This window comes from Salvelinus namaycush, chromosome 7 (assembly GCF_016432855.1).
Source record: "Salvelinus namaycush isolate Seneca chromosome 7, SaNama_1.0, whole genome shotgun sequence".
NCBI lineage: Eukaryota > Metazoa > Chordata > Actinopteri > Salmoniformes > Salmonidae > Salvelinus > Salvelinus namaycush.
Genome location: NC_052313.1, coordinates 10,435,920 through 10,463,015, shown reverse-complemented (window position 1 = coordinate 10,463,015; position 27,096 = coordinate 10,435,920). Strand labels below are relative to the sequence as shown.

The 27,096-nt window shown below is 46.4% G+C and overlaps 3 protein-coding genes across 3 annotated transcripts; 1 reads left to right on the top strand and 2 right to left on the bottom strand.

Annotated features, from left to right (window-relative positions):
• The first annotated feature begins 5,198 nt into the window (after positions 1 to 5,198).
• Positions 5,199 to 10,737, top strand: LOC120050311 (polyhomeotic-like protein 2). The gene is made up of 7 exons (XM_038996891.1): positions 5,199 to 5,672; positions 6,198 to 6,451; positions 6,593 to 6,752; positions 6,838 to 6,949; positions 8,127 to 8,247; positions 8,412 to 8,625; positions 10,511 to 10,737. The coding sequence occupies exons 1-7, from the start codon at positions 5,276 to 5,278 to the stop codon at positions 10,663 to 10,665; spliced, it is 1,413 nt and encodes a 470-aa protein (XP_038852819.1). The 5' UTR covers positions 5,199 to 5,275; the 3' UTR covers positions 10,666 to 10,737.
• A 4,346-nt stretch (positions 10,738 to 15,083) lies between these two features.
• LOC120050943 (probable cationic amino acid transporter) lies at positions 15,084 to 22,340 on the bottom strand. The gene is made up of 8 exons (XM_038997488.1): positions 20,071 to 22,340; positions 18,405 to 18,902; positions 18,059 to 18,295; positions 17,765 to 17,982; positions 17,493 to 17,639; positions 17,165 to 17,373; positions 16,248 to 17,062; positions 15,084 to 15,959 (listed from the first exon to the last, which is right to left on the bottom strand). Exons 2-8 carry the CDS (start codon positions 18,697 to 18,699, stop codon positions 15,547 to 15,549), a joined length of 2,334 nt encoding a protein of 777 aa, XP_038853416.1. The 5' UTR covers positions 18,700 to 18,902; positions 20,071 to 22,340; the 3' UTR covers positions 15,084 to 15,546.
• A 557-nt stretch (positions 22,341 to 22,897) lies between these two features.
• rpl22l1 (ribosomal protein L22-like 1) lies at positions 22,898 to 25,966 on the bottom strand. Its single transcript, XM_038997487.1, has 4 exons — positions 25,903 to 25,966; positions 23,699 to 23,812; positions 23,381 to 23,502; positions 22,898 to 23,235 (listed from the first exon to the last, which is right to left on the bottom strand). Exons 1-4 carry the CDS (start codon positions 25,909 to 25,911, stop codon positions 23,091 to 23,093), a joined length of 390 nt encoding a protein of 129 aa, XP_038853415.1. The 5' UTR covers positions 25,912 to 25,966; the 3' UTR covers positions 22,898 to 23,090.
• Between the last annotated feature and the right edge of the window lie 1,130 nt (positions 25,967 to 27,096).

Below are 27,096 nucleotides of genomic sequence, written 5' to 3'. Positions count from 1 at the left end.
AGGTGCTTCATTAAGTACTGAGTGAAGGGTCTGAATACTTATGCAAATGTCTTTTTCAGTTTTTTAAAAATAAATTGCCCCCCCCATGTGCTTTGTCACTATGGGGTATTGTGTGTAGATTGATGACAATAAAAACAAACTATTAAATCCATTTTAGAATAAGGCCGTAACATAACAAAATGTGGAGTTGTTGATGTGTACATAGGGTCCCTGGATCGAGCTTAAGTTGGGTCAAGGAGAGGGACGGAAGTAATACTGTTACATTGATGCTGTTGACCCAGATCACTTAGTTGGGCTCTGCCCAGCTGCTGGGTTTACTGCGGAGAAGGAGGTCAAAGGAGGGTGAGTGTAACTGGTGTGAAATGGCTATCAATCGGTGACATCACTCGCTCAGAGACCTTGAAGTAGTTGTTTGCCTTGTTCTGCGATGCTTCATGAGTGTCTATTGTCGATGTGTTCAGAGGGTCCGGCTTGGTCCGAGTCCTCGTTGGGCACGGAGAGAGACATAAGCACCTGACCCAGTTAGTGTGCCCCCTCCGTAAAATATTTGTATTATGATAAAACATGGGCTTAAAAAGTAAGTTTTTAAATTTTATTTAACATTGACATAAAAAAAACACGACACACACACACAATTTGAGTGCGGTCCTCCTGCACTGTGCGTGGTGCTGTCTTGCCTCTCCCTCTGCTCTCTGCTCTCTGTGAGCGTCACAGCTCTACGCTACTGTACTCTCTCTCCATTCCTCCCATCTGGCGGACTGACTGGCACATCGCACCCGACTCTCTGGCCTCCCTGAGCGGTCTGCCTCCACACAGACCCCCGGCAGGTATGGAGGTGTGGGTGGGGTGGTGAGGGGAGCACAGATGGGATAACTTACGAATCATTGGGATGATTCTATTCATCATAAACTCACATTTAGCTACTCTGAAATATTCGTAGCATATATTTCACACTTGTTGTTGAAACATCCGCGTCTGATTAGGATAGTGTTTACCTGCCACTTCATATTTGTGGCAGGTTTGTCACAACTACGCAAAGTCATAAAGATAATTTTATCGCGGCTGATGATATGACGTGCTGCTGTTGAATACACATTATGTGTTCTCTAATACCAGGAAGTGGAGCGCGCAATATGTCACACGCACGCCCCTTTTAGCCTACTGACTGTCATTTGTAATGTACAGAAACGCAGTTCAGCCTTCTTTCACTGACATTGACAGAAGGAGTAGCCTATAGATAAACAAACATGCATTTCCTCTTTGTTGATGGATAGAGAGAATAGGCTCGGGTGCATGCGTCACAACTGGTTTGGGCAGGCCTAGGTATGTAGGCTACTATTTCTTGGTGGTTTTGATAGAACATTCCATGACACCCACATTTTTTAATAGGTTGGGATTTTCTTGGCAGGATATTTGTTGACAAAGTAGCCTAAGCATCGTCATCGTAAACATGATAATTAAAGACAAGACACTAGTCTCCGGCAGCGCGAGAGGCACTCGAATCTCGACCCAGATGTTTTCATCTGTCACACGTGGGTGGCACCTGCTGAGGCAATGATTATACCCGTATATTTCCATTATAAATTAAGTCATTACTTTGTTACAAATTTGAAGTGCATAGGTCTCGACGCTTGTGTGAGGAGATTTGGGAAACGTTCCTGATTTGACCGAAGGTGGCGCTGTTTCTGTAGCCGCAATTGAAATCATTAACTACAATGTAAAACAGAGACAGAGGTCTGATACTGTGTGTGTCCTGCAGCATGCTGAATCCTAGAGGGATGGAGACAGACCTGTCCTTGGAGACATGCACTCAGAGCAGAGCAGAGACAGAGGGAGAGAGAACGGAGACCAGAGAGGGACCCACCAGGAGCCCCAGCCCCCTGTCCCCCAATAGGTCTTCAGCTGCTCACAACCTTACTACTCCCCCTAAACTCACCCCTACTCCCCTTAAACTCACCCCTACTCCCCTTAAACTCACCCCTACTCCCCCTAAACTCACCCCTACTCCCCTTAAACTCACCCCTACTCCCCTTAAACTCACCCCTACTCCCCCTAAACTCACCCCTACTCCCCTTAAACTCACCCCTACTCCCCCTAAACTGAATCCCCCCCGCCCTTCTAAACTCACCCCCACTCCCTCTGCTAGTACGCTCACCCTCACCTCTACATGCACACCCTCTTCCTCCTCTACACCTACCCCCAATCCCCCTAAACTGAACCCCACCCCCTCACCTCCCCCTACGCTCACTCATAAAACCCTCACTACCCTCACCCCTATGGTACTCAACCCCACCCCAACGTGTACACCTACTTCCCCCTCACTTACTCCCAACCCCGTCACCCCTACAATACTCATCCCCAACCCTACTCCCCCCACACTTACACCCTCTCTACCTACACCCACGCATGCCCCCACTAAAGCCACTCATAAACCTGTTCCTTTCCCCCTCACTCCCCCCACCATCCACTTTACTTCTCCTCTACTCACTTCCTCCCGCTCCTCCCCCACTGTATCAGCCATCACTTCTCTGCCCCCCTCCTCTGTAAACCATGGCAACATGTCTTCTGCTCCCGGGACTTCCTCCTTGACCAATGGTAACGCAAGGCCAGTCCCCACACCCACCTCTCCACCAATCACGCCTTTCCATACCCCGGCCAGCAGACAGGTAACTGACCATAGAGAAAATTAAACAAAAGCGGCACACTATGTAACTAGCCACACACACACACAGACACAAACACACACACACACAGGCACAAACAAACACACACACACACACACACACACACACACATACACACATTCACACACACAATTGACTACACAGACAACCACGTCCATTCCTGGATCAATTGGTTTACTTTCCTTTAACCTAGAGTACAGTATTCAAGATACCTCCAAAATACCCCTTTCTCTCTCTGTCAGATACATTTCCCTCGCCCCCTGGATACACCCACTCTGGTGCAAGCCTATCAGAGCACCTCGTCTGTCAGACAGAGGGTATCCCAGCAGGCTTTGCTCCTAGGTCGGAGTTCTTGTTCCAGCCGAGACCAGATGCTGCTCAGGACCCAGATGGTAACAACACACACACCAACACCTGTCAGCCTACTTCTACCAACTGATAGTGTGTAACAACACACACACCAACACCTGTCAGCCCTACTTCTACCAACTGATAGTGTGTAACAACAGACACACCAACACCTGTCAGCCCTACTTCTACCAACTGATAGTGTGTAACAACAGACACACCAACACCTGTCAGCCTACTTCTACCAACTGATAGTGTGTAACAACAGACACACCAACACCTGTCAGCCTACTTCTACCAACTGATAGTGTGTAACAACAGACACACCAACACCTGTCAGCCTACTTCTACCAACTGATAGTGTGTAACAACAGACACACCAACACCTGTCAGCCCTACTTCCACCAACTGATAGTGTGTAACAACAGACACACCAACACCTGTCAGCCCTACTTCTACCAACTGATAGTGTCTAACAACAGACACACACACCACCTGTCAGCTCTACTTCCACCAACTGATAGTGTGTAACAACAGACACACCAACACCTGTCAGCCTACTTCTACCAACTGATAGTGTGTAACAACACACACACCAACACCTGTCAGCCTACTTCTACCAACTGATAGTGTGTAACAACAGACACACCAACACCTGTCGGCTCTACTTCTACCAACTGATAGTGTGTAACAACACACACACCAACACCTGTCAGCCCTACTTCCACCAACTTCAAACTCCTGAAGCTGAACCCTCAGACTGGCCTTTTTCAATATTCCTCAGTTCAAGATTACGCTCCCCCCTCTCTCTCGCTCTCTCTCTTTTTCTCTCGCTCCCTTCTCTCTCTCTCTATTTCTCTCTCTCTCCCTCTGTATCTATTGCACTCTCATTCTTAGCTGATTTTCACCTCTACAGTACGGCCTGTCCCTTCCTCTTCCTCCTCTTCCTCTTGCCCTGCCTCCGCTCAGGTGAGCAGTTCAGAATGTGTGTGTTAGGTGTGTGTTAGGTGTATGTTAGGTGTGTGTTAGGTGTGTGTTAGGTGTATGAGAGACCACTGAAGATTGTGATTGTCTCACAAGTTTAACTAAACTCCCTCTCAACCCCCACTCTCTCCCTCCCTATTTATTTTCCTCCCCTCTCCCTCTCTCTCTCCCTCCCTCCCCCATAGCTCCAGAGTCTAACCCTGCACCCCTCTGCTCCTGGAACTCTCACAATCCCCCCTTCTTTACGTCTCAAACCTCCCTCTTCCTCCTCTCCTATCTCTCGTCCCCGTACACCCCTTTTTCCCCCTCTCCGTCCACGCCCCCATCCCAGTGCCATGGTAACAGACAGACAGACCACACTCACCCGGCACCTCTCAGTCCCACCTCCAAGTGAGTCATAAACATGTGATAATGAGTAGAATGTTCAGGAGGAATGACATGTGATTTATAGAATGTCCAGTAAAACCATTCAATCACTCTCTTTTTTCTTACTCTCATTTTTTCTCTTCTCTCCAGCTCTCTACTCTTCTGTGCGTTCTGTTCCTCTGAGACCCAGACTTCATTCTCCAAATGGCCACAGGGTGGCACCCCCGAGACACAGCCCGGCCCTGCAACCAATCGCTGCTGCCGCTGCCGGACAGGCCCCCAGCAGACAGTGGACTGGACCAGCCAGCAGTTTGTCATCTCAAACCCCACCCACACAGACCACCCCAGGCCAATCACAGCTCAGCTCAGGCTCTAGTCCCCTCCCCTTGGGTTCTACTTCCTGTTTTGATCGGTTGCCGCCGGCATCAAGGCAGCTGCAAATCATTGCCCTCTCCGCTGGCTCCACCCACCGCCTCAGCAGCCAACTACAGCCTGCTGTCAACACACACACCCCAGCTTCTGTCCAATCAAAGCACCTGGTTCTTGAATCCCAACCACCTCAGCTCGATGCCCAACCACAGAGGACTTCTGAACACGCCTCTCCCTCTCCCACCTCCTCCATCCACAAAGCCAACTCACCCCTACCCTACCTCCATTATCAGGCCAGACACACTGAACCAAAAGGAGAAGTGGGGAGACAGGGGGTAAGAGAGGAGAGAGAGAGGGTGGGAGGAGAGGAAGAAAAGATGGAGGGAATTGAAGAGGAGCAGAGGAATAGAGAGAGGGTGGGAGGAGACAGACAGGTGACAGGAGAGGAGAAAGGGAATGTGGATAAGAGAGGAGAGAGGGTGGGAGGAGAGGAGAAAGAGGGGACTGGAGGAGAGGAAAAATGGATGGAGAGAGTTAAAGGATTTGAGACACTGAGAGAGATGACAGAAGTAGAGGAGGGGCAGGAAAGGAGGAAGATAGAGGGAGAGGAGCAGAGAGAGAGGATGGAAGTAGAGGAGGAGGAGCGGGGAAAGAGGATGGAAGTAGAGGAGGAGGAGCGGGGACAGAGGATGGAAGTAGAGGAGGAGGAGCGGGGACAGAAAGATGCAATGAAAGGAGAGGAGGGGACTACAATAGACCCACACCTCAATGCAGACCCGGCTACTCAGAACCCTCCCTCAGAACCCCCCATAAACATCCAGAGACCATCAGACCGTCCCATAGAGCAATCCCCAGACCTCCCCCACGTGGACCAAGAGGACTTCTGTGAGAACATGTTCAATCAGTCTGACAACCAATCAGGCAGGTACCAGTGTCTCTCCACCATTACCTTTAGCCTTGGCCTATTAATTCAACTTTAAACTAACTTGTGTTGTGAACTCTTCCTCCTCTCTCCCCCCTCCTCCCCGTCTTCCTCCTCTGTCCTGCTCCTCCCCTCTCCCCCCTCCTCCCCGTCTTCCTCCTCTGTCCTGCTCCTCCTCTCTCCCCCCTCCTCCCCGTCTTCCTCCTCTGTCCTGCTCCTCCTCTCTCCCCCCTCCTCCCCGTCTTCCTCCTCTGTCCTGCTCCTCCTCTCTCCCCGTCGTCCTCCTCTGTCCTGCTCCTCCCCTCTCCCCCTCCTCCCCGTCTTCCTCCTCTGTCCTGCTCCTCCCCTCTCCCCCCTCCTCCCCGTCTTCCTCCTCTGTTCTGCTCCTCCTCTCTTCCCCCTCCTCTCCGGCTTCCTCCTCTGTCCTGCTCCTCCTCTCTCCCCCCTCCTCCCCGTCTTCCTCCTCTGTTCTGCTCCTCTCTTCCCCCTCCTCTCCGTCTTCCTCTTCTCTTTTCCCCCCCCAGTCTTGTCCAGTCTCTCCTCTCAGTCTCCCCCTGCCTCACCCTTCCTCACCCTTTCATCTGACCTCCCCCCTCCTCTCCTGCCTGTTAGCCCTTCCCACCCAGAAACCCTCAGCCTATCACAGAGCCGCCCTGAGACCTTCAGCCTATTGGAGCGCAAGCCTTGGTCACAGAGGGTCTGGCCAGAGGGTGGGAGGCGTGTCTTAACTCACCTGGTGGAGGGCTTCATCATACAGGAGGGGCTGCAGGCGTTCCCGGTAAACACACACACACACAATTCCTACAGGGGATATAGCTGGTGTCTAGTTGGTGTCACAGACTGATACATTAACAGTATATACAGTATAACCTTTTGAATGTGTGTGCGTGCATGCGTGTGTGTGTGTGTACCTGTGCAGGTGAACCGCTCGTCTCTGTTGTTGGGAGGGCAGGAGGCTATCTCCCAGAATGGGAACAGAGAGGGGGCTGAGTTATTACTGTTGACAGACACACCAGAGCCACCAGAATATTCCAGCGAATCAGAACAAGAGCGCATGGCTACAAGTGACAAGCTCACAGGTAAACGACCTTAATCTCCTGGTTCTGAATCAATATTCAATTCAATATTCAATTCAATTCTCTCTCTGAATCCAAACCACACTAGGTCCCAGAGAGAGACAGAGGGGAGTGTTACATTGCGAGTCTTGTGGGAAGAGAGGCCACGCCCACTCCTTCCACCGCTCCAAGCGATACTGCTCCACTTCCTGTGCCCGCAGGTAAGCCGCACTACCATTGGCTGAACACAGTAACAAAACAGTGACAGAATAGTTATTCTCTTGGTCTAGACCAGCGTTTCTCAAACTAGGGGTCGCGACCAAACTATACACACACATACACATGGATTTTGTGTTACAGATATGTGGTAGTGGAGTAAGGGCCCGAGGGCACACACTTAGTGTGTTGTGAATTCTGTAATTCATGTGTTGTAATGTTTTTAAAATAGTATAACAGCCTTAATTTTGCCGGACCCCAGGAAGAGTAGCTGCTGCCTTGGCAGGAACTAATGGGGATCCATAATAAACCCCAGGAAGAGTAGCTGCTGCCTTGGCAGGAACTAATGGGGATCCATAATAAATACAAATACAAAAATGGGGTTGCCTGATTTGAAAATGGGTTGGTGAGAGAAACTCTGAAATGAAACCGGGGTAACGTCAGTAACCTCCAGTAGCCGCTTAGATACAGTTGTAATAAACAGAGCGATTTCTGTTTTCATTCATATAAATGTGACTGTATCTTTTGAACGGTTTAAGCTACAAAATATTATGACCCCATCACTGGAAGATAAGACTCTCGGGAACACGTATGTCTGTTTCTGTCTACAATTCCCACAAGCCGCACAGGACTCATTAGAACAGAGTGGACAAGACCAGGCACTGCATCAGACTGGGGGGAGAGCGTCATCAATTATCATGTTCTTTTATACACAGAAGTTCATATCAAATTATTGCCTGATGATCTTCTGAACTTCTCAGTACCTTTCTGATTCTGATTTCACTTCAAACCACAATACTTCCTTCAGATTGAAATACTTTCAAAAGTACTGTCAGACTGATTTGTAATAGCCTGTCATAGCCCCAATTAAAAAGGTTAACATTGGCCGTTGATTACATACATATTTTTACATGGTGGGGTCACACATGTTTTTTATATAAAACTGCGGTCGCGGGCCAAAAGGGTTTGGGAACCCCTGATCTAGACAGCAAGTTCTATGTGATGTTGTTGTTTAACCACATATCTATTCACTACAGTTGTATGGCCCAGACATTCATAAACACACAATAACACATACACACCCTCACACAGGCTGTGGTCAGACAGGACGTCACATGGGAGGAAGTCTCAACCGCAGAGAAAGGACACGTCATCATCATCTTTCTCCCTGTCTCCCTCCAGGTATAATGTAGGGCTGGCCAAGCGTCTGCGTGCCCTAAGTGCTGGCAGCCACCTAGAGGGGCAGCGCTCTGAGATAAACAAGGTGGAGTCTGTGCCTGGGAAGCCTCTCCTACTGCGACTGGTCAGTTACAACTTTTAACAAATAGGTCACTCCACAGTGATACACTTTATGGTATAGCCTGCAGGTTTAATGCCTTATAACATGTTATTAACATATAGAAGCCTATATAATTGAAGCCCAGCTGTTCGTTCATGTTCCGTCTCCTCTAACATAATCTATTTTAGCCCCGTGAAATATGGAGCGCCCATAGCCGTGACAACGAAGAGGAGGGGCATGCTGTTCCCACAACGACCAGGCTGGAGCGCCGAGCGGCACGGAGGGCGAGGAGAGCCTCAGAGCCAGCGATGACCCCTAGTAACCCCACTGTGACCTCTAGTGACCCCTTACCTGCACAGTGGAGCGTCGAGCAAGTCTGGGACTTCATACACAAACTGCCAGGTAGGACACACACACTGCCAGGTAACACTTACACACACTGCCAGGTAACACATACACACACTGTCAGGTAACACACACACACTCTGCCACATAACACACACACACACACACTGCCAGGTAACACACACACACACTGCCAGGTAACACATACACACTGCCAGGTAACACACACACACACTGCCACGTAACACACACACTGCCAGGTAACACATACACACACTGTCAGGTAACACACACACACTCTGCCACATAACACACACACACACTGCCAGGTAACACATACACACACTGCCAGGTAACACACACACACTGCCACATAACACACACACTGCCAGGTAACACATACACACACTGCCAGGTAACACACACACACACTGCCACGTAACACACACACACAAGGACACGCATTCACCCATCTCCCTGCTGTAGGTTGTTGGCCGGTTATATGTTGTCTTTAGGTTTTGGGGAGGTTATAACCTGTGTGTGTTGTCTTTAGGTTTTGGGGAGGTTATAACCTGGGTGTATGGTGTTTTAAGGTTGTGGGGATGTTATAACCTGTGTGTGTTGTCTTTAGGTTTTGGGGAGGTTATAACCTGTGTGTGTTGTCTTTAGGTTTTGGGGAGGTTATAACCTGGGTGTATGGTGTTTTAAGGTTGTGGGGATGTTATAACCTGTGTGTGTTGTCTTTAGGTTTTGGGGAGGTTATAACCTGTGTGTGTTGTCTTTAGGTTTTGGGGAGGTTATAACCTGGGTGTATGGTGTTTTAAGGTTGTGGGGATGTTATAACCTGTGTGTGTTGTCTAGGTTTTGGGGAGGTTATAACCTGGGTGTATGATGTTTTAAGGTTGTGGGGATGTTCTAAGCTGTGTGTGTTGTCTAGGTTTTGGGGAGGTTATAACTTGGGTGTGTTGTCTTTTGTTTTTGTGGAGGTTATAACCTGTTTGTGTTGTCTTTAGGTTTTGGGGAGGTTATAACCTGTGTGTGTTGTCTTTAGGTTGTGAGGAGGTTATAACCTGTGTGTGTTGCCTTTAGGTTTTGGGGAGGTTATAACCTGTGTGTGTTGTCTTTAGGTTGTGAGGAGGTTATAACCTGTGTGTGTTGCCTTTAGGTTTTGGGGAGGTTATAACCTGTGTGTGTTGTCTTTAGGTTTTGGGGAGGTTATAACCTGTGTGTATGGTGTTATAAGGTTGTGGGGATGTTATAACCTGGATGTGTTGTCTTTAGGTTTTGGGGAGGTTATAACCTGTGTGTATGGTGTTATAAGGTTGTGGGGATGTTATAACCTGGATGAATGTTGTTATAAGGTTGTGGGGAGGTTATAACCTGGGTCTATGTTGTCTTTAGGTTGTGGGGAGGTTATAACCTGGGCGTATGCTGTTTTAAGATTGTGGGGAGGTTATAACCTGTGTGTATGCTTTCTTAAGGTTATGGAGAGGTTATAACCTGGGTGTATGTTATCTTTAGGTTGTGTGGATGTTATAACCTTGGTGTATGTTGTCTTTAGGTTTTGGGGAGGTTATAACCTGGTGCTTTAAGGTTGTGGTGTGGTTATAACCTGGATGTATGTTGTTATAAGGTTATGGAGAGGTTATAACCTATGTATATGTTATCTTTAGGTTGTGGATGTTAAAACTAGTGTGTATGTTGTGGGGAGGTTATAACCGGGGCCTATGTTGTTTTACGGTTATGGAGAGGTTATAACCTGGATGTATGTTATCTTTAGGTTGTATGGAGGTTATAACCTAGCTGTATGTTGTTTTAAGGTTGTTGGGAGGTTATAACCTGTGTGGATGTTGTTTTAATGTTTTGGGAAGGTTATAACCTGTGTGTATGCTGTTTTAATGTTGTGTGGAGGTTATAACCTGTGTGTGTATGTTTTCTTTAGGTTGTGTCGAGGTTGCGGAGGCGTTCCGTGTTCAGGAGATAGACGGCCAGGCCCTGCTGCTGCTCACTGAGGACCACCTGATGACCAGCATGAACATCAAACTGGGACCAGCTCTCAAGATCTGTGCCCACATCAACACACTCAGACACAGATAGAGAGGGAGGAGGAGAGATGAGTGAAGGAGGTGAGGTGGGAGGAGGAGAGATGAGAGGAGGAGAGATGAGAGAAGGAGGTGAGGTGAGGTGGGTGGGTGGGAGGAAGGAAGAGAAGATGGAGACAGAAAAAAGTTAGAGGGGTGGGTGTGGAAAAAGATAGGGAAAAGAGTGATTGATAGATGGGGAAGAGAGAGGGATGAGAGAGAGGGGGGAGAAAAAAAGGACAGCGAAGATGAGAGATAAAGAGATTCATTCAAGAGATGAAGAGCTAAGAGCGAATCAGTGAGAGAGGAGAGGGACGTTTTCTATTCTATTATGTCTGTGTACATATTTTACAATGCCGTCTATTGGGTGTAACAAACAATTTCATTAAGGATTTGTAATATACAGTATCATGTATTTGTGTATTTGGTTATTATTTTAAAATGTGGTATCACATGTAAATTGTAAAATACTTTTTGATTTTACACAGTTGATACACAGACATTTTTTAAATAACTTTGTGGAATTTAATGTCTTAACTAAATAAATGATTATGTTTTTATATATAATCTCTTCTGAGAAAAAGTTAGATCTTATTTGACTCATAACCATGTCAATTTTGTCAGATGTCATAATGTTTTCTTTTATTCTTAAAACTCAGTAATAAATCAAATTAATTTATGAACATTGTTTTTCTGCCTAGGTTTTGGTATTATGATATTTGGTAGTCATCGAAATGACCCATCTCACTACTAACTCCTGCCACCAGATGGAGGTGAGGGGTCACGTTTACTAGTAGAGAGACGGCAGCTGCAATATTCTCTCAACTCATGGAAACAATGATCAAGGAAAATTCTATATGAATTACATAAAAAACAATGTATCATATTTATATTGCTATCACTGATGCTTCTCTGGAGCACAATGTCTAAGTTCATGCATGAAAACCCTTCTAAAGCAGCACAGACCTATTATTGCTGAATCAATCCGTGTTTATGCCAAACCAATCAGGAACCAGCGGCAATTTCAACACTGCTGAAATGTTTAGAACAGTTTAGCTGTCTCTTCTTGAAAAACATGTGGGAAAAATTATGTCACCTTTAATTCCTATTACTAACAACTCAAATAAGAACTAATAGATGTTTTTTTTTCAACTTGATGTTTTTTTTAAATAACAGACTACTACCAGGCGGTTGAGAAGTCAAAAGGTCATACCAGCAATGCCATATTAGAATGGCAATTTGCATAGCATTTTTTACTCATTAGAACAATATTGCAAAAATGACTTTAGGTCTGCTTCAATGGCTTTTTATAGGTAGGTAAGCATTGTTAAATAAGGACTGATGTTTAGCAAATTAGGGTAATTTTGTATGTCCGAACATATTCAATTATCCGCTATTTCTATGCTTCCCGCTCGAACAGTTTTGTGTTTGCTTCTTTTACTTTGTATTGTACCCCAGCTTCAAACAGCTGAAATTACAATATTTTTATGGAAAATCTATTTCACAGTGGTTTATATGGTACAATGATTCTCTATAATTGATTGTTTTGTCACATAAACTGAAATTAGGCGAACTATTAGAATTTGACCAATCAGGAAATGGTGGAGCGATTTCTGCATATTGCACCTTAAGGTATGAATATTGATTAATTGACCCCATGGTCATGAAATGTGGTTTAACCAATTTATGTTGCCTAATATAGTGTGTTGTCAACAATTAAAATTTCACCATAATAGGTATATATAAAAACAAGGCAACAGTAAACATGTCGTACCCCACGGATGCTGCAGCTCCCTCGTTGGGCCAATCAGTGTAATTTTGTAAATGGCGAATCTCTATGGCAAGAGTATCATTCACCCATCAAAATCAGGCCAGTGGTGTCTGAGATATCACATGGGTTAGCTAGACTCATGTCCCTGAGCATTTGTGCCAAATGTCATCATACTGAGTCAAACAGATCAAGAGATATAAACATGTGCCCGTTATTGCGCCACCGTGTGTTTGCAACATGTTTACCAAATGTTACAATGCGAACATCCTTGACTGATTTATATGCATGTATGTGCCAGGCCACGACCGCATAAATGTTTATTGTTATAACGACATGCGCTGAGAGTCGGGAAGCAAGTTCAGGGAGTGAGTGTTTTAAATCAATGGACCATAATACAAAACAAGAAACAGAAACAACGACGCCTGGGGAAGGAACCAAAGGGAGTGACATATATAGGGCAGGTAATCAAGGAGGTGAGTGTCATTATGCGCAAATGCGCGTAACGCTGGTGACAGGTGTGCGCCATAAACGAGCAGAGGGAGAACACGTGACAATTGGTCAATAGCGGCCATTTTATTTGAGGTACTAGTCTGTAAAATATTGCTTTGAGAGATCTTTGTCCATAGATGCCACATATCAAGTTTCGTGCAGATCAGTCATTCGGTACCTGAAGAGTAGCGTTTTAAGAGTTTTTCTCAAAATTGTAAATGGCAGAAAATCCATCATGTCGGACCTTATCAAATCAAATCAAATCTTATGAGGAGAGGGACCTATGTACCGAATTTCATGACCTTAGTTTTAACTGGGTGAGGGGCGTGACCTTTCAAAATGTGCATTTTCAGTCTCTTATTGTAGTGCCACCATCTGGTCAATCAATGTAATTTGGTAAATGCTAGACAGACAGATCCACAGTCCCTTTCCCGATTTGATTGTGGGGGACAATAAATGCACCCTATTTTTAGTCCACCTTACTTTTTACTGACATATCAACTGACATTTTAACAAAATTCTTGCTTTTTAGCCTTTTTAGATTTTAAATATTTATTTTCATAATTCGACACACAAGGAATGGTGCAATATGAATCACTCACCAACTGAATTCCTACCCTTTATCCCATATCTTTGGTGACTGATTTTGAGTTTTCTTACAGCCCTCTGACTGGACAAAGTTAGAGTGCCACAACACTGAACTGCAGCAACCCAAAAGGATACTAATCATGTAAATTATTGCAGTTCTGAAGTTCAGCCCTAACGCACCCCTTTTACTGTGGAACTGTATAGCCTGAGATGTATAATTTCTCCAGATTTTTATTAAGAATTGAATTAAAGATACATTTGACATTTTAATTGGTTAATTTATTGGTGAATCTTTTTCTATTTATGTATTTTCCCATATTTTGTGACGGTTCAGTTTTTCCCTTGAAAAAAAGTAATGTATTTCTGATTGCGCGTCCCTGTGACAGTACATTCTATAGAGCATGTGTGCAGGCAGCTGAGCGGGAGCGTGGCCAGCTTGGTAGGCATCATCATCACCACAACCACCAATGAAAGGGTGCGCACCTGCGACTACACGTGTGCGCATGGATAAGCCGGGCGCGCAAGGCCACAGGCTCCGGGTTCTACCAGTGTGTCTCGCTTGACCAGATCCTCACATTACCAGGTGCGTGTCTGTGTGTGGTTGAAGGAAGTTACCTCTAACCACATCTGTAGTCCACCTGCAGATTCAATAGACTTCTAGAAAACCGTGCCATATCTCGTGTTATTTAAAAAAACATCTGAATATAAAAGTCAGGGGGTATCGCTGTGTTCTCTCTCGCTACCTTTCCCCTCCTCCTCCAGCATACATCCATACATGTCGTGTGTTGATGGTGTGTGTGCGTGTCATGCCCTGCATCAGGCTAGGTTTAGGACATGAGATCCCAGCTACCAAACTACGCTGTGCCATGTTGGGGGGCTCGCTCATCTTCGTCATGGATAAGTGAGACGCACGTTCACACAGACACAAACATTCCACACAACTTAATGTTATCCTATATTGATTAATGATGCTGTGTCAGGCTATGGGATGTTGTAGGACCATATCATATCACCCTCTCTCTAACCTGGAAAGTGCTTCCTGTGTGGGACAGGAAGTCCATGTCAGAAGTCTTGTGACAGGGACCGAGCAGCTGGTGGACAACAGCTGACTCTCTTTCTCTCCACCCTATCTCTTTCCAGCGCTCTGTGGATTGGTGTCAACTATCTGGTTTGCTATTGGTGCTCATGCAGAGGAGGGTCTGATGTAATTCGGCATCTCACTGTACGCTGGATGGTTCGGCTCCGCCCCCTGTCTCCTGGGGAGCACTATGATTCTGTGTTGCCACGGTGACAACCCCTCGGGGAACCCCCAGTGGCAAGAGATCAGCTACTACTACTCCAGACAGGCAGGGGGCGCCACCACACCCATCAGCCCTGCCACTACTGCTACCACTGTAGTCACAGGCAACCACGCCAAGAGCACCCACGTGTGAGAAAGAATGTAAAAAAGGATTATGAGCTGCAGAGAACTTGTGATTGACACATCCACATGGCTGGCCAGTCTTCATGACCTCATCCTTCTCCACCACTGGTGTTTTAGTGTTCTAGTGTTTTAGTGTAGTGAGGGAACAAAGACAGGTGTTCTCTCAGATGTATTTGTTTTATTGACAGTTTATCAGACAACAGCAAAACACAGATCACTCTTTCTGCACACATTTACACACTCTGATTCAACAATAAATACTTTCTTTTTTGAATGATCACACTCTTAAAACAAAATAATCTTAAATATTTTCCAACCAACTCATCCATGTACAATGTCACACCAGAGGAGTCAGACTAATAGGTAGTATAAGAGCATGTTTGCTCCTGTATAATTGATTCACTCTCGGATAGATAGATTGATTTTAAACACAGCATGTTGTATGTATGTTTATAATGCAGTGTTAGACCAGGTGGAATGGTTGCCATATAGCTCACTTCTCCTGTCCTCTCAGGTCTACTCAAGTGCCTATGGTGTGGGGCTTGATGAGGGATTCAGGAGCCCTCTGCCCTTCCTCTCCTCTAGTGCCCAGTGAAACAGGAAGTAGGTGTGTTCCACTGCAGCTGTCAATCACAAGAGGAGCCCTCGGGTTCCTGTGGATCTGTGTAGCCCTGATTGGTTCTTCCCCTGGATCCCATAGAGGAGCCCTGAGGGCCGGACTGATAACCTGACTGGTTCTGGTACTGGGAGCCATCCTGGTACTGGTTGCCATCTTGATACTGGTTTTGGTACTGGTCACCCTCCTGATCCTGGTTCTGATCCTGGTTTTGCTGTTGGTAGTGGTAGCCCTTCTCCGCTGACCAGCCCTGGTAGCGCCCCTCTTCCTGGTTGTCCTGGGGGTCAAGGTCATTGTCAGGGGAGAAGGTGTCATCAAGGTGGTCATCATAGCGCTGGTAGGTGCTGGCGTGAGCCTGTTCCTCTCTGGTGCTGATCTCCAAAGAGCTGTTCCATATCCCATAGCAACCGTAGATCAGTATACCTAGAGAGACAGACCATAATAATATCACATCCCATAGCAACTGTATATCAGTACACCTAGAAAGAGGATAGGGGAAGGAAAGAGAGGAGCAGATGGATGGAAAGATAAGGAGATGAGGGAGAGAGGAGGGAGATATGAGGTTAGATGGAGAGAGGGGGGAGAGAGGAGGGTAGAGGGAGAGAGGGAGGTAAGAGGAGGGTAGAGGGAGAGAAGATGGTAGAGGGAGAGGGGGGGAGAGGAGGCTCTCTTCTCCACATGAAGGAAGTGACTAGAGACAGGGTAACTTACCCAGAGTGCACCAGACAGCGAAGCGTGCCCAGGTGAGCGGCGACAGTTTCAGCATCAGGTAGGAGTTTACCAAGATGGCCACTGCGGGGACAAACGGCACGCACGGCGCCATGTAGGGCAGGATCCGCCCGCTCTCAGGCTGGCGCACGATCACCACCAGTATGGTTGCTATTTTGCCTGCCAATAGTGTCGCTACGATACCTGAAACGGCCGAGCCCGCTCCGGTCCCTCGCTCCACGCCGAAGATGACAGTGGCCCAGAGGAGAAAGGAGAGGAAGAAGAGGAGGAGGGTGCAGCGTGTCACCATGCGACCGGAGGACGGGGTGGGACGGGCCGAGGCGTCAGGGATCCCCAGGCGGACACGCAGGGTGGAGTAACGACTACCTAGAACCCTCTTCAACAGCGAGGAGGGGCCGGTGTGGAAGCTGCCAGAGTCACCAGGTTCACCTGCAACACCGCTCGATTGGTAGCCGGAGCTGTCAGGGTCAAAGGTCGATGAGTCTGCTCCTCCAATCAACATCTGGTCGTCGTTGGTGGGCAGAGTTCCGTCATCGCATTCCGCCATCACGCCCTCTTTTTGCCTAGGCCCCTCCTCCTCCTCCCCAGGCAGGAAGTTGTGTGTGTCTGTGTCGGGCTGGTAGCGCAGCAGCAGGACACACACACTGACCAGGGTGTAAGCCAGTAGCGTTCCTATAGACATCATCTCTATGAGATCTTGCAGGGAGACGAGGAGAGACATGAGAGCAGCCAGACAGCCAGACACCAGACACGCTACTGCTGGAGTGTGAGTGTATGGAGAGACGTTGGCCAGGAACCTGCACACACACACAGGAATAAACACACATTTCTACCATTTAGTGAACATTCATCTTCATAACATTAGTCTGTGTGTGTGTGTGTGTCCATGTGCTGTTCACCTGAAGAGCAGTCCGTCTCTAGCCATAGCGTATATGACCCTGGGCATGGGGAACAGGGAGCCCATTAGACTGACAGTGAGGCCAGCTATAGACCCTACAGCCACTATGTATTTCCCCGGCAGGAACCCATGCACTGCAAACATCTCCATCAGTGGAGCTGAACCATCGATCAGGTCATAAGGAACCATCAGAGTCAGGACCACAGACACCTAGGGAGAGATACACACATTAATACCACACACACACACACACACACACACACACACACACACACACGTAATAATGAAGGCAGTAATAGCAGAGAGGATGGAGATGTGTGTGTACTCACAGAGACGTATGCAGTCAGGCAGGTTATCAGACTAGCAGTAATAGCATAGGGTATAGAGGTGTTGGGACTCTTGGCTTCTTCTCCTGTTGTAGCGATGATGTCAAACCCTATGAAGGCATAGAAACAAGTGGCCGCTCCCTTCATCACCTGGTACACACACACACATCAGAGAGAGGTTAATGTGTTTGTGTGTGTGTGTCTAGGTGAATGCTGGTGTGTGTGTGTGCCTGCGTATTCGTGTGTGACTTCGTTTAGCTGAGCGTATCTCTTACCCCGGACCATCCGTAGGGCAGGAAGTTTCCCGCCTCCCAGTTGTCAGCGGAGAGAAAGAAGAGTCCAGAGATGATCAGGAAGCACCACACCACCAGGTTGACCATGTTCAGAACGTTATTCAACCCTACCGAGTTACGAACCCCTAATGACACAATTACCGTGACAACCAGCGATATGGCCATGGCCAGGACGTCAGGGTACGACTCCTCCCCTTTACCTGCAGGGGGGGAGTGGAGATTATAGGCACACAAACACACACATACACATACATACACACACAGTCACTCACTCACCCAGGCCTCTGAGTGTCCCCAGGTGTGTTATCATATAGCTTGAGATGCTGTGATTGGCCAGCGAGTCAAACATGCTGCTGAGAGCCGACGCCCCGGCTGCAGTACCAATCAGGTACTCCAGGATCAGATTCCAGCCAATGAAAAAGGCCGTACACTCCCCCACTGTGACATAGCTGTAGGTGTAGGCTGACCCAGTTGTCTTAGGGACACGCACGCCAAACTCTGCATAACATACACCTGGAAGAGAGACACATTTGACCCAGGTTAAACACACATACATGTCAAACTACTACAAACACATATATGTGTGTGTGTATGTGTATGTGCGTGCGTGCGTGTCTCTGACCTGACAGTATAGAAGCCACAGCAGCGATGATGAAGGACAGGATCACTCCCGGCCCCGCCATCTCCTTAGCAACCAGCCCGGCAACCACGTACATCCCTGTGCCAACGCAGCTCCCCACCCCTAGCGACACCAGGTCAGCTGTCGTCAGGACCCTAGCCAGCCCCCCTACCTCTGTGATATCGTCGCTGACCTCTGACCCCTGACCCATCCTACCCACAGGTTTGGTCCTGAGCAGGCGGGAGTACAGGCTGTACCATGCATCTCCCCAGGACACACGCCTCAGCCATTCTGCCATAGCGGTGGGAACAGGGGATGGGTGTGTGTGTGTGTGTTTCCTCCAATCTATTCCTTTATCATTATTTCCCTCTCATTTGTCTCTCTCTCTGTCTCTCTGTCTCTCTGTCTCGGTCTCTCTGTCTCGGTCTGTCTCTGTGTCAGAGAGTATCCATGCCAGCTTCAGTCCACACTGTTCTGGAGTTGGAGTTTGCTCTGAGGTCTCTGTAAAGACAGAAAAATAATGTGTTGTTGTAAATGTTAGACAGATATTGACGGACAGACAGTGAGTGCTGAACACAGGTGATGCCATTAAGCCTGTAGGTAAACCTGTAGTTATGCCTGTAGGTACGCCTGTAGGTAATACTGTAGGCAAACCTGTAGTTATGCCTGTAGGTACGCCTGTAGGTAATACTGTAGGCAAACCTGTAGTTATGCCTGTAGGTACGCCTGTAGGTAATACTGTAGGTAAACCTATAGTTATGCCTGTAGGTAAACCTGTAGTTATGCCTGTAGTTATGCCTGTAGGTACATACGCCTGTAGGTACGCCTGTAGGTAAGCCCGTAGGTACGTACGCCTGTAGGTATGCCTGTAGGTAAGCCCGTAGGTACGTACGCCTGTAGGTATGTACGCCTGTAGGTATGTCCGCCTGTAGGTACGCACGCCTGTAGGTACGCACGCCTGTAGGTACGCACGCCTGTAGGTACGCCTGTAGGTACGCCTGTAGGTACGCCTGTAGGTAAGCCTGTAGGTAAGCCCGTAGGTACGTACGCCTGTAGGTATGTACGCCTGTAGGTATGTCCGCCTGTAGGTACGCACGCCTGTAGGTACGCACGCCTGTAGGTACGCCTGTAGGTACGCCTGTAGGTACGCCTGTAGGTAAGCCTGTAGGTAAGCCTGTAGGTACGCCTGTAGGTAAGCCTGTAGGTAAGCCTGTAAGTAGAACACTAGAACATAAAGGTGTCACCTTTTCTCCTCTCTCACTAGAGCGAGACTCCCTCTAAAATATTCATCAGACAGCACCTGATCCCACATCACAGTGGAGAGCTACACCATCTTCAGCCGACAGACAACTACCCTCAGTGTACATCTATAACCTACACTACTGACAGTAACATTAAGTTACTGATTTAAACAAGATGCATTTCCCTGAGGAACAAAATTATATTAGATATATGAATAAAAAAACTGGTTTCCATATGTAGGCTGCAGCTTCACAATAAAGAACCCACAGGTGACTGACGGACAGGTGACTGATGGACAGGTGACTGACGGACAAGTAACTGACGGACAGGCGACACCACAATAGACAGGTGAATAACACAGAACATCTCTAGTCTTTCAACACATATGTACACGAATGCACATACAGGACACAGAATTAACACTCACCCGTTTGGTGCTTTCCCCAGGAGAATGGGCAGATACAGAAGCTTTACCTCGGTTCCATGTCTACTGCAGAGAAAGAGAGAGCAGCCAAGGCCGGACTGGGAGGAGGTGAAAGAGGAGGTCGAAGGGAGAGAAGGGGGTAAATTATTCAGTAGCCAGTCCATGTGATCTGAGTCAAGTCTATTATTCATCACCAAGGAGCCAGCCTGGGTGATGTGTCCAGCTGTACCGTATGAAACCTGGGAATGAGCCAGGTGTGTGTTATCTATAGGGAGGAGAGACTCAGTCAGTCAATGGTTAACTACACCACTATACGCCGAGAAATGTGTTTTCTACTGGCCTCATTTAATCAACAGCCCTCTCATATTAGAACCCACAGGCCTGGATCCAGGGGATCCCAGCAGTGGATGTAGTGTTATCAGAGTTAAGAGATCTAAGACCCCTGAGAGCAGTGGATATAGTGTTAGCAGAGATGAGAGATCTAAGACCCCTGAGAGCAGTGGATATAGTGTTAGCAGAGATGAGAGATCTAAGACCCCTGAGAGCAGTGGATGTAGTGTTAGCAGAGACAAGAGATCTAAGACCCCTGAGAGCAGTGGATATAGTGTTAGCAGAGATGAGAGATCTAAGACCCCTGAGAGCAGTGGATGTAGTGTTAGCAGAGACAAGAGATCTAAGACCCCTGAGAGCAGTGGATATAGTGTTAGCAGAGATGAGATCTAAGACCCCTGAGAGCAGTGGATGTAGTGTTAGCAGAGACAAGAGATCTAAGACCCCTGAGAGCAGTGGATGTAGTGTTAGCAGAGATGAGAGATCTAAGACCCCTGAGAGCAGTGGATATAGTGTTAGCAGAGATGAGAGATCTAAGACCCCTGAGAGCAGTGGATATAGTGTTAGCAGAGATGAGAGATCTAAGACCCCTGAGAGCAGTGGATGTAGTGTTAGCAGAGACAAGAGATCTAAGACCCCTGAGAGCAGTGGATATAGTGTCAGCAGAGATGAGAGATCTAAGACCCCTGAGAGCAGTGGATGTAGTGTTAGCAGAGACAAGAGATCTAAGACCCCTGAGAGCAGTGGATATAGTGTTAGCAGAGATGAGAGATTTAAGACCCCTGAGAGCAGTGGATGTAGTGTTAGCAGAGACAAGAGATCTAAGACCCCTGAGAGCAGTGGATGTAGTGTTAGCAGAGACGAGAGATCTAAGGACAGAGATGATGGAGGAGAGGAGTTTAAGCTGGAGATGGGCTAATACTTAATCATCCTCCTTCTCTCTCTTCTCCAGGTTATTTTTGTGGTGTTGGCCATTAAGGGCTGGGGTACAATGGGTTTAGGATCATGTGGGCTGGGGTATAATGGGTTTAGGATCATGTGGGCTGGGGTATAATGAGTTTAGGATCATGTGGGCTGGGGTATAATGGGTTTAGGATCATGTGGGCTGGGGTATAATGGGTTTAGGATCATGTGGGCTGGGGTATAATGGGTTTAGGATCATGTGGGCTGGGGTATAGGGCTAGGTATGGTCTGAGGACAGTTTTATAGCTACTGTGCTGTCCAGTATTGTATCTATGCTGTAATCTGCTCATCTGAAGAACAGATCAGGTTACATACCTGCAGCCTGACTAATCAGTCTCAGGGCTAATAACATACACAGTTCCCTGCAATATAAAGCAGACAGAGTCAGTAGAAGAAGCACACACACAGACATGGACAAATACAGGAAAACACACACAGTTATTCAAATTATTATCCACACAACTATGCAGTTGCAGGGTCATTCAGGGTGAAATGGGCACCGGGCATTCCTAAGGCAGTGTGTTTTATCCACTGCAGATGAGAGCTGATCAGAGTGAGAACAAACCCAGAGACACCCATGCATCCACACACACTCAAGACACACCTAACAAACCAGGGGTGCTTTCAGTTCGTTTGAACGTTTGCTACGTTGAGAAACGGTTTGTACTGAAGGACACTCACACCACACCCACAGATGAAAGGGAAAACATCACTCTACTCCTGGAAATATAAAACATTCACTAGCATTCTGACATCAGCCAAGGTAGAAGATTGTATAACATAAGATTAAGGAAACTCAAACTAGGCAGACAATAACGTAAAAACTACCTGCGGTTGGTTCCGACACCGTCTCAGTTGGTTCCGACATACCTCATACAGACTACTGCTACCAAAACGTTACACATTAATAAACGGTTAGTTGGTCAGAAAGACTTTTTTGGATTATAGTGAACTGAAGGCTGCAGAGACTATTTTTTTAAACCTTTATTTAACTAGGCAAGTCAGTTATGAACAAATTCTTATTTACAATGACTGCCTACTGGGGAACAGTGGGTTAACTGCCTTGTTCAGGGGGAGAACGACAGATTTTTACCTTGTCAGCTCGGGGATTCGATCCAGCAACCTTTAGGTTACTGGCCCAACGCTCTAACCAGTAGGCTACCTGCCACCTGGGGTATCTACACTGGAGGTGGGGTATAGTAAAGATCATATAGGAGTAGTGTTCATGCTCTGGTTACAGGATGGTAATCCCGTACTCCATATTCTAAGAGCAGTGCATCGTTGAGGTTATTTATTTTATATTCTAAAAAAAAACCTCCTGGTTTAGCCAGCATTGCTGTTAGCCGTGCTGATTTGCACACTCTATAACAATACAACAGGACACAGTAACACTCAGTCCCTGGTGACATCATGTGGACATACTGGGAATTACACCTGTGATGGTCATTTGAGAAGTTCTGTGCCAATTATTCCGCGCTGAAACTCATACTTCATTGAAAGTCATGCACCCACAAAACACCAAGCAGAACACACCAGGGCTGTTTTGTTGATCTAATTTATTATCCTATCAAGACTCCAGCTCATGACGAAACACACCGAAGTTTGCAGTCCATCCACTGAAAAATGGAAAGGTCTCTCACAAACGACTTTCCCTCACACGCATGTGACACGTGTGTGGGACCGGCCAGTCTCCAGTCCTACATGCTGGGGCAGGTGTGCGGAGCTTGGTTCTACTCGTCATTGTCTGACTCCTCCTCTTCCTGGCTGATCTGGAAGTATCTCAGCTCGTAGGTCTCCTTGTCTGACGCCACGACTCTCAACCAATCACGGAGGTTGTTCTTCTTCAGGTACTTCTTGGTCAGGTATTTCAGGTACCTGTGGACCAATGGGAGAGGATAATGAGTTTGATGTCAAAGGAGGGGAGAAGAACACTTCAGACCTGTTCTAAAGGGTGTTTCTCAAACCTACTCCTGGTTAACAAGGCATGCCGAGTAGTAGACTACGGACACCAACAGCCCACCTCTTAGAGAACTGCTTCTGTGACGTGACGTTGATCTTGTTCTTCAGGCGGGCGATCTCGATTACATTAGCCAGATTTCCTGTCTTGCCATTGACCTTTACCCTCTCTTTGAGGAATGTTTCCTGTTGGACAGAGCACAGTGACACTAGGGAAGAGAACCCTAGGGTTTGAGCTAGGGAATGGAACCCTAGTCCACACACACAGAGTTAGGCAAACACAACACAATAATAAAGTATAATATCCCTAGCCTGCTTAATGATGAGGAGGAGCGTGGGCGGTAGCTCGGTGGTGTCAGGCGAAGCAGGGCCGGTAACTTACGAAGTTGGCCGAGTCCAGAATTCCGTCCTCCACAGGGTGGGTCAGGTCCAGGGTGAACTTCCAGGACACCCCCCTCTTGGTCCTCTTGACCACAGTCTGTTTCTTCTGCTTTAGCTAGGGAAAACAACCATGGCATTCAGATCATAGAAATATAAACGACAGGAATCTAATGTTCCTCCTGATTCTAAACCATGGCTCTCAGAGGATAGCATAGGGATTAAGCCAACATGATTCAGCTTTCCTCAGACTAGAGTAGTGTAATACAGGGGTGTCAAACTCATTCCATAGAGGGCCTAGTGTCTGCTCATTTTGGGGTTTTCATTTCAATTAAGACCAAGACAACCAGGTAAAGGGGAGCTCCTTACTAATTGATGACCTTAATTCACCTTAAGTACAAGGGAGGAGCAAAATCCTGCAGACACTCGCCCCTCCGTGGAATGAGAATGAGCAAATTCCCCTTTATTATACGGCACAGTGGATCTAATTCACACTGACCCTCAATCCAAAGTTAGATCAAATATATTTATGCCATTGCAAGTGAAAAGAGGATGCCAAATGTATGCTTATAAAGTAAACAAATATTTTAAATTGGGAAAACCTCCTGAATCTATGCTCGGAAATTACTTTAGAGCAGCGTTTCTCAAACTCGGTGCTGGGGTGGACCGAGGGCTGCACATTTTGGTTTTAGCCCTAGCACTACACAGCTGATTCAAATAATCAAAATGTGACAAAACTTGACGTTAATAAAACCTCCCAGGAAAACCGTCTCAGAACCTCCGTGCAACCTTAAAAATGTACATTCCCTAAACTAGCTAAATTTTCACTTCCGTTAACCGAACATGTAAAAAAAACTATTTTAAACGGTCAGGAAACGTACGGCTTTGTTCCCAGAACCAATGGGAAACCAAAAACGTATGTTCCCACAACTTTCAAGGAAACAAATGTGCTAGCTGGGAAGGGTTTGGAACCTCACCCTGGTAATTTGACTGGTAAAGTCAAGGGTATGCTCAAAATGGCTGTCAGTCCTGACTTGAATGGCATTTTTGTTCGACGGTTTGTACTTCTCATCACGCTGTCAGTGAACAGATAAAGACCTTTCAAAATACAATCGTGGGAAATATGTTTGGAAAGCAAATTACAACTGCTGAAAGACTAATTTGCCAGTACTTTTCCCACCCTCCAACTGACAAACAGCACTGCTTTTTTTAAAGTAGCTCAGGCCTATCTTGAGACCATCACTAGTATGGTGAGAAGGCTACGCATATTCATGCTATCTTCATTGGGTGAGTCAGTACCACTGGAAAGTTGATTTAGTAGCCTATAATATTGATTTCCTCCTAATGTTGTACTTTTAAACAACTCTGAGCCAATTGTGTGCAGCCCTATGGGACTCCCAATCGTGGCCGGATGTGATGCAGCCTGGATTCGAACCAGGTACTGCAGTGACGCCTCTTGCGCTGAGATTAAGTGCCTTAGACGGCTGTGCCACTCGAGAGCCCAATTTGTGTCTCCCTTTTTATTGGCCCTGGGCCAGGTCAAGACCATGGCCCAGATTCCCAAAAGCATTTTATGGCTACATTTTAATCTTAAAATGATAAGATCCTATGGTTCTAACAATTAATTTAGCCTAAAATGCTTTTGGTAATCTGGGCCTAGGTAGTTTCTGTTTGAGTGTCAGATTAGCCACTCGTGTAGTATAAAAAAAAAAGTCTCCTGTCATGTAGGCCTAAATGAATTAGAATGGCTTGAAATGGGTTTTTAAAAAGGCCAAATTCGTCTGGACCGTGCTCAGATTAACCCCCATTTGTTTAAATTAAAATAAAAAAAACGCTTGATGACACTGTATACCACTCGGCAAAACCGGTGATAGAATTATTATATCACTTATCAGCACCCCCAACTCAAAACATCTTCACGCAGCTGTGCCTGTGTAGTGCTAAGCCAAAACGTGCACCCCTTTGGGGTCCCCAAGACAGAGTTTGGCAAACGCTAATTTACAGTAATGATCATTTTGAAACTGAACACGTGTACTGCTAGCTAGCTAACCTTATGCAAGCCTAGCTAGCTTAGCCTTGCTGCCTAATGAATGGCGAGTAGTCGCTTGCTTTATTTAATCACATAACCCCAGAAATACATATTGATGTATAATGTAAAACTGAAATTAACAATGATAAGGGTTTTTCTGTCGAGCTCTTTTCACGTACCGGTGCCATCTTGGGTGTGCGGAGTAGAAAGGAAGTTGCGTTAGTCGGGCGCGGGGGTCGTAAACGTCGTTACGTGAGCCCTTTGCCTAATATGGTCATTGTTCAGGAATGGCATTTCAATTTGGAATTTGGGATATTCTACTGTAGACTGCAGTACACTGATGAATTAAATGAAGGAAACACTATTCCCATACTTTCAATAAATGAATCACTGGTGGTATATAGTTGTGAAATGAACTATTTTTCTGTAATTTGCCTTTGAATGCTGTTTTTTTTTTGTTTTTTTACTTTGCTTTGTATATTTTACGATAAATCTACTTTACTGCTATATTAGTTTGAAAAAATGGAGGGCTTCATTGGTTATTATTGGTTGTTCTTATGTTATGTTGATCCACGCCAAAGGCCATGTCGGGTCCAAAGAGCAGCCAGACAGCACCCAGCCAGACCCAGCATGAGAGAGTGGTCAATCATTGACAGGTAGAAAAGCAGGGTCGTTGATTTACTGATGTAATAGGTCTGTATTGTTGCTAATATGCTTACTGAGTAGCCTGTCCACAAGCATGCATGAGTGACCAACACGCTCACACACCTTATTTGATCTTTCTTTTATCCAAGTCTTCTATATAGTGCCTATAGAAAGTCTACCACCCGTTTAACTTTTTCACGTTGTTGCCTTACAAAGTGGGATAGAAATGTAAAGGGGCACTCGGCAGTAGAAACAATAAGAGGCCTCCCCACCCCTGGTTCGGTAAAAAGATGAGGGATAGGGCTGGAGAAATGTATTCACTCTCAAATTCCTATACAGAGCTATGGATGCAAGGATTGACCGGCCATGATATCAACATGATAGTTTTAACCATGTTGAGGCTATATAGTTTGTTTACATTTTCTTTGTTTACAAACATTTGCGTAAAACAAGCTTATATTTTGGGTTCTGATGGGGCATGACAGTTGAACTATGCACAAGGCATATATTCTTAAAGAATCAATGGGAACATATCATTAATTTATAAGTCAAATTGATGTCGGAAACGCTGATTGACCCTTTAATTGCATTTTGATGTCATTGATCTACACAAAATACTCCATAATGTCAAAGTGAAAAGAACATTTTTACAATTGTTTACATATTAACACAAATTGTATAACTAAAATAGCCGTTGCTTAAGTATTCACCCCCTTTTAGACAAGACT

What these genes read in the sequence shown, in the direction of transcription:
- LOC120050311 (XM_038996891.1), top strand. Translation starts at nt 5,276, where the DNA reads ATGGAGAGAGTTAAAGGATTTGAGACACTGAGAGAGATGACAGAAGTA. An exon ending in TACAAGTGACAAGCTCACAG is followed by an intron (nt 6,753 to 6,837) that starts GTAAACGACCTT and finishes AAACCACACTAG; the next exon opens with GTCCCAGAGAGAGACAGAGG. An exon ending in AGCCTCTCCTACTGCGACTG is followed by an intron (nt 8,248 to 8,411) that starts GTCAGTTACAAC and finishes AATCTATTTTAG; the next exon opens with CCCCGTGAAATATGGAGCGC.
- LOC120050943 (XM_038997488.1), bottom strand. Translation starts at nt 18,699, where the DNA reads ATGGCAGAATGGCTGAGGCGTGTGTCCTGGGGAGATGCATGGTACAGC. An exon ending in TGTGGCTTCTATACTGTCAG is followed by an intron (nt 18,296 to 18,404) that starts GTCAGAGACACG and finishes TCTCTCTTCCAG; the next exon opens with GTGTATGTTATGCAGAGTTT. An exon ending in GGGGACACTCAGAGGCCTGG is followed by an intron (nt 17,983 to 18,058) that starts GTGAGTGAGTGA and finishes CCCCCCCTGCAG; the next exon opens with GTAAAGGGGAGGAGTCGTAC.
- rpl22l1 (XM_038997487.1), bottom strand. An exon ending in TTCTGGACTCGGCCAACTTC is followed by an intron (nt 23,503 to 23,698) that starts GTAAGTTACCGG and finishes TCTGTCCAACAG; the next exon opens with GAAACATTCCTCAAAGAGAG. An exon ending in CAGAAGCAGTTCTCTAAGAG is followed by an intron (nt 23,236 to 23,380) that starts GTGGGCTGTTGG and finishes ATTGGTCCACAG; the next exon opens with GTACCTGAAATACCTGACCA.